The sequence below is a fragment of the Carassius gibelio genome, chromosome A8, assembly GCF_023724105.1.
Source record: "Carassius gibelio isolate Cgi1373 ecotype wild population from Czech Republic chromosome A8, carGib1.2-hapl.c, whole genome shotgun sequence".
NCBI classification, from domain to species: Eukaryota; Metazoa; Chordata; class Actinopteri; order Cypriniformes; family Cyprinidae; genus Carassius; species Carassius gibelio.
In genome coordinates, this window is record NC_068378.1 from 24890734 (window position 1) to 24897506 (window position 6773).

Genomic DNA, 6773 nt, shown 5'->3' on the forward strand with positions numbered 1-6773 from the left:
TGCCCCTTTTGGCCTTTGTCCCTCTCTCTGGATTTATACCAATGAAGCGTCTGAAATCAAAATAGTCTAAGATCACAGTGCGGTTGCAACAAAATAATTTTTTTTGTACATGCAATTAAATGCAATGAATTGCATTGCATTGCACAAATAGAGTGGATTGAATGACATCAAATGGAACTATAATGAAGCCTATACCCTCTGTTTGTGTGAGTGTGTGTAGATGTGTGTGTGTGTGTGAAGATGTGTGTGTGTGTGTGTGTGTGTAGGTGTGTACTGAGACTTGAAATGTACAGTACTAATAACCATTTTATGCAAAAAAATACAAACACATTGATTTAATTGTATATATCCATATAATGATGACAGGGAATGAAGGGGGTTTACCTCTGAATGAATTCCAGAGTGCAGGCTGCCTCTTCTTGATACTGAAGGTTCAATATGTAGTAGATTGCAAAAATAGCAGCAAGTCCCGTTGCAAATGTTGGTGTGATGCCCTCAGAGATTACACGGCCCTCAAAGGTGATCATCCAACCCTTAATTGTGACTTGCCCTGTTGCACCTGAAACTTCAAGTCATAGCAACATGGGAATAATTGTTACCATGTGTAAGCATTTGTAAACTCAAGATGAATAGCCGATATGATATACAATGTGTCTATCAATTAATATAAATTAAATGTATATTACCAGGCAGTATCAGGCGAGGACTTGCAGGAAGACTGAGAGTTGTCTCAACGTCAGCTGCAGTGGCAGACACCTGAAGGGAACAAATACATTATCCTTACCATAATAAGATTTTGAAGAAGAATATTTAGCTAAAGAATAATAATTTGTAAACACTAGGATAGAGTAACCAAGAGGTGAATGAGGTAGGCTTCTGAAGTACCTACAATCAAACTGCTAAATAAATTTGGCATTCAAAATTTAAAGGGTAACAATTTAATTTTTACAGGTCTTGGGGAGTTTTACTGCAGACGTCTAAAACGTAGTATGAACCCTTTTGGGACTCTAGGGGGAACTGCACATTATATGATAAATTGCCTCCAGGGATGTCACTCAGTGGTCAAGTTGCATTGTGGATAATGTAGGCACCAGGTTATGAAAAGGAAGAAGAATGTGGAATAAAAAAGTTAAAACTTGTGTTTCTGCTGTATTGATTTGATTATTTGCTTTTAAAACATTCAACGGTGTCATAGTAGGGCAAAGAAAACAAGTTAAATACTTGTTAAAACCTTGCACCTACTTTACCCATAATGCAATTTAGCAACTGTGTGACAACATGGAGGTAAATTATCAGCTTACACGCAGCTTGCTCTAAGCTACAAAATAATTTACACTTCCGTTTTCACATATGTAGTAGTACTCCCCAAAACTAGTACACACATTAGGCGTCTGGACACTGAAGACTGGTGGAGTCACCCTTTAAAACACAGGGTAAGAGAGAAAAAATAAAACTTACATCTGTAAGAAGGATCAGCCCAGTTATGTCCTCTCCAAAGTGTGCCATGAGCAGCTGAACAACACGAAGTGCCATCTCATTATCTTCACCATTAGAGAGGATATCTTTGACATTTTTGTTGGTAGGTTTTCCCCTGAAGTATTCTGTGATGGCTCTTCCACATTCCTGCATGCTGAGTTCCAAGCTACGAAGCACATTGATGTCTGTGAGCAACTCAAAATGGCCGTATATATACCTTGGCGTGAAAAGAAAAGGCCATTTGCTTTTCACATCTTCAATGTCAGGTGGTGGAATTGTATTTATATGGCGACGTTGTAGAGAGAATGTGAGCTCCATTAGATTTTTTACTTCTGCTCTTTCTGCTCCACCTGCTCCCTCCTGTCTATAAATCTCCTCCAGTCTCTGGCGGTGCTGTTCCACAGTTTCATCAGTTTCTTCTGGGGGCAGCTCTGGCTGAAATCGTGTACATCCGTATGTGTCAGTTGGACCCCTCTTGGCTGTAGAGGATCGGTGGAATGAGAAGCTTCCATCACGGTTCAAATTCTCAATGCGGTTTTTCAATTGAATCAAAAGTGATGTGTAACCTCCACAAAGAAGTGACCCATCTGGTGCAATATCAGCAAAACTCTTTGGGTACTGCCTGATGATATTTCGAACCACAGTTAGGCATTGTGCGCGAGTGGGGTTAGCCTCATACCTTCTCATTTCATCCGCGAGTACTCGTACCATCTGACGTCGCTCCATTGGTTTAGGTCTCTTGCCATCTGCAATTGCAGAACGAATTTCCTGTGGCATTTGTTCCCAAGGGACCTGGAAAGTTTCTGGCCATGTTTTCAGTATCTGAGATGTGGAAGGTCTGTTGCTTGGTTCACTGTTTCTTGACTGGCTTGAACACGAAGAAATGGCTGATAGCTGTGATGAGCTAGAATTAGGCGGAGTGCATAATGTTGGTGATGACGACCCCGACACCGACCAATCACTACTCATTGGTGATGAAGTTGGAATGACTTGTAAATCCAATGTAACTTTCTCGGTTTCTAAAAAAAAATATATATATTTAGGGCACATAACTAATAAGCTATCTCAGAGTCACTGCAGACATTTGGCCAAAAGTCTTCTAAACTCTCGTTATATATCTCGGCATATTTGAAAAGTTCAAAGGTGCATTATATAGTTTCAGAAAAAGAAATTCCACAACTGAATAAACAAGAGAATATAACAAGAAAATGTCACACTAGATTAACCATATATTACCTAATTTGAATGCATCCAGGAGTTTTCTGCACTGGATAACAGGTAACAGATCAGCAATGTCTTCCTGTTGTACATATTTTAAGTCTTCTTTTGACTCCAAGCCGGAGCTCTGAAGTTTCGATATTATTTGCCACTGAGTCTCTTCAGACAGGTTTGGCAAGGTCTTGCAGATTATCTCTTTGATTTTTTCACTCATGTTCGCCATCATTCTGGACTAGAGGGAAATAATGGTGAAGAATTATCAGTGGTGTGCCATGCACAGTGTACTCAGGCAAGGGATAGTAATCAAGCAGATTCTCCTGATTAATACAACAGTAGTTTCTCTGCATCAGTGTGAGGCTGTAAACACCCATGTCAGGAATACGCAGGGCACGATACTTTTCAGCTATAAAATATACTGTTGAATCCTTATGAACGAGAACCACTTTGATTTTTCCAGTAACAAGCCCCTCATCATCATGATCAATCACAATGATCATGTTCTTTCTGTATTTTGTCCCCTTCACAGTCACTTCATTGGCTATCAGAGTGTTTGTGGACTCAAAATTGTGATTTGCAACTGCTTCTATGATTACATCATTGTAGTCATCTGAGAAAAACTGTGTGCCCCTGTCTACTGAAACATCTGGAGGGAAGAAGGCACCTGCACTCAGAAAGGCCTGCAGAAGCTGATGTCTCTCTGCAAGAGTAGAACATGGATTCTTAAAGTTGCGCAATTTTCTCAAACACTGCTTAAAATATGTGTGTTTGCTCTCGAATCTTAAAGTCCATAGGCGAATAAGTGGCCCAAACTGGATAATGAGCTCAGGATAATGACTGACATAATGATGTTTGGGCTTAAGTGGTTTGTCAGGAAAGGTTTGAATTCGGCAAAGTAAATATTCATCAATCAGAACTCTTAGGTAGGCTATCTGGCCATTTGAAATTGCAGGTGCACAACTGAGATCCACGACTTCTCTAAGTTGCAAAACCAACTGCCAAACTTGGTTGTCACTTGGATTTTTTACTTTGTCTCCGATCAAAATAGGCAACATTCTTAGCAAACACCAATTCTGCACAGCATGTCCCCCAAGTTTTCCACCGTCTGGATTAACCTCACACGGTTTGTCATTAGCATCCCTACCGAGATACTTGAACTGATTTATTCGTTGATTCAACTCAAGATAGCTAAACATTTTATCCACCTTAACAAGATGGTTAATGTACAGTGCCAGATCAGAGGATACAATACCTTCAAAAAGATCATGGCCAAGACATGGAGGCAACCCTGGCTGACATACATGGAAGTATTTGAGTGTATTAAACGCGGAGTCAAATTTAACACCTCCACTAGATGTAGACTGTCCTTCACTGCTCTGAACATGACCACTATATGACTGCACTGTACGTTTTGTGCTCTGGATAAGAGGATCTGCATGGAATGCGTCTCTGCTGATATCACAATATCTGCAGAAGTGCAAACTCTTGCTGAAGTTCTCCACAAAGCCTCCTATGTTATGTGAGCCTAGGTTGTCACCTGCAATGGCACACAAAGTTCCCTTGTAAACATTTCCATCAGACAGGGTAACACCATTGAGCTCAAGATCTTTAAGGTCATTAACAAGAGTGCCCATAACCAAGTCTTGACCAAAATACTTAAAATCGTGTTCTTTACAGAGAAGAACAAGTTGCATTTGATCAGTGCTGGATCTGTTGTGTGGCATTAAATCTGCTAGAGTTAGATACACTGCAAGTATCTTATGTTTTTTCTTTCCAGATCCCAGTGGGTTTACCACTTCAAATGCATCCTGATAAAGGATCAAGCTCAGTGATGAACTCTCCGTCTGGAAGAGCACATTCTCAGACATATTTTTGCCATCCCACACATCCTTAAGAATATCCTTCAAACCAGTACTGGAGTGTACTTGCTTATATTGTTCCTGCACTGATTGGCAATGGAATAGAGAATCAATTGTCTGTTTAATAGGAACATACTGGACAAAACACTCTTTGCCTGCCTCATTCTGACCTAGACAGATCTGAACTGGCTCAACATAGTTGAAGCTGTTCTTGAAAACATTTTTTCTTTTCTGATCAGTTTTCAGTGGCCGAGTGTTGCAGGTCCTAAAAAGATCCTCAGTTTTCATGACTTCAATCACATTGTTTGTGTCTGCTTCAGAAATGCCAAGTGTAATCAACTTCTCGTTGAGTTTAAAAAGCAAATGTGACTGGCTTATATCATGTATTTCCTGAAAATCATCAATAATTGTTTGGATGACAGAGGATGGAAGCAAACACTTTGCTTGCAATTTCAAATAAAAAAGGGCTAAATTTTTAAAGAACTGTGATTCATCAGCAATTTCTGGGTAAATCTCTTGTTCATCAACTGCATCACCGGGAGGATCAATCTGCATATCAGACTGATCTTGTTCACTCACATAGGAAACACCAGGATTCACAATGGATTCAGCCAAATTTTCCTCAGCAACATTTTTATGTTTCCGACTCATGTGTGATGTGAATGTGGATAAAACTGTAAAGCTCTTGCTACAGTGTCTGTAAGGACACGCAACTTTTTTCCCCTCTCTAATGTGTGTTTTCAAATGAGAGTAAAATGCAGTCAAAGTCTCACACCTTGCACTGCAGATATCAACATGACATGTTAGTTCAACACCAGACAAAGTAGGCCTAACTACACGTTTATTATGTCTGTAAATGTGACACTTAAATGTTGAAAATTTTTGAAAAGTCTGACTGCAATCTGGCAAAACACACTTAAAGGTTAAATTAGGTGTATTTTTATGAATTCTCATGTGCCTTATGTATGTCACTATTGTGGCACAATTATGACAACAGATCTGACAGGGGAACATTTTGTTATTGCCCGATGGTAATTTCTTATGGAAAATTTTCATCAACAAACATGCATTAGTATTGATTACGGCTGCTGGCTAATTTTTTGTGAAACCGTATCAGTCTTCATTCAGAAATGTTTAACCTTTACCGAGTTTCAATGTTAATATTGTGAAAAAAACCCCCATAGATGATGCAAAACGCTTTGACAAAGCCTATAGCCTACTCTAAAACAGTTGAGAAGTTGGCTGTGTGAGACACGCAGCGACAGATTAAAAAAAAAAAAAAAATACATTCACAAAGAGTCCAGAAAGACAATATTTTCACACCAATTTGGCATTTAGATAGAAAAATTCAAATCCTTGACGATTCAACTGTCTTTAACCGATCTACAATTAGCTTAATTTTCTTGTTAACTGTTTGAAAAAACACCTTTAAAACCAAATAAAACTCACCAAAACCATCTTGGTTAGCCGATGTACAAATAATCCTATGGTTTGGTTGAAATAATTCCTTAATCACTGGGCAAAATGTACCATTTGGCTAATTATTCCAGTATCCTAACGCTATTTTCCTGCTGCCTTCATCTGTCGATTAGCCGCTCTCTCGCTTGCCGGTTAACAAGTGTTGTTCCTCGGAAGCTTAGGTTCGGCTAACGTTAATGAAATTAAATAAAATATCACCCAAAAGTAATATTGTTTTGGCTTTTCAAATCTAAGCCCCACTGTCAAATGACGTTCAAATCCCTACCAATACAAGCTCCTATCAGTTTTATATCAAGCATTCTTGGCAATAAGAATAAAAATTGAATTACCGTTTAATTTGTAGATGTTTGATGTTTGTAGACGTTTAATTTGTAGATGAAAGACCGATGGATGTTGATGAAAAACACTCGACGATGTGTGCAGCGCGTCATCTAAATTGTGCGTCCTCTTCTGGAAAATCTCCTATCCAAATGATGGTTCCCATCCAGGAGTAAATGGCAAATTACTTCTGTATTTGTAAAGAAAATTTACCAAAAGCAGTAGCCTCAATTTAAAAAGATTAATGTTGAATCAAGCTTTTGACAGCGTGCTCCAAATTCCCCAGTCAACAGGCAGTTTCCAAAAAATACTGTATTGTCCTGTAATTTAAAACATCATCATACTGTTTTGGGCCTCTGTCTTGTTGCTCCAATTTAAGCAGCCCAGAATGCATTGTGAACTACAGTACTAAACTGTTTAACATGA

At 38.9% G+C, this 6773-nt stretch overlaps 1 protein-coding gene across 1 annotated transcript; it reads right to left on the reverse strand.

Annotated features, from left to right (window-relative positions):
- Positions 1–695: 695 nt before the first annotated feature.
- Positions 696–2445, reverse strand: LOC128019161 (uncharacterized). Its single transcript, XM_052605213.1, has 3 exons — positions 1459–2445; positions 1232–1266; positions 696–756 (listed from the first exon to the last, which is right to left on the reverse strand). The coding sequence occupies exons 1-3, from the start codon at positions 2443–2445 to the stop codon at positions 696–698; spliced, it is 1083 nt and encodes a 360-aa protein (XP_052461173.1).
- Positions 2446–6773: the final 4328 nt, after the last annotated feature.

Coding starts and splice junctions, on each gene's coding strand:
- LOC128019161 (XM_052605213.1), bottom strand. CDS start 2,445: ATGAGTAGTGATTGGTCGGTGTCGGGGTCGTCATCACCAACATTATGC. Junction 1,267..1,458: donor GGCTGATCCTTCTTACAGAT/GTAAGTTTTATT, acceptor GTTGTCACACAG/TTGCTAAATTGCATTATGGG. Junction 757..1,231: donor ATGGGTAAAGTAGGTGCAAG/GTTTTAACAAGT, acceptor TGTTCCCTTCAG/GTGTCTGCCACTGCAGCTGA.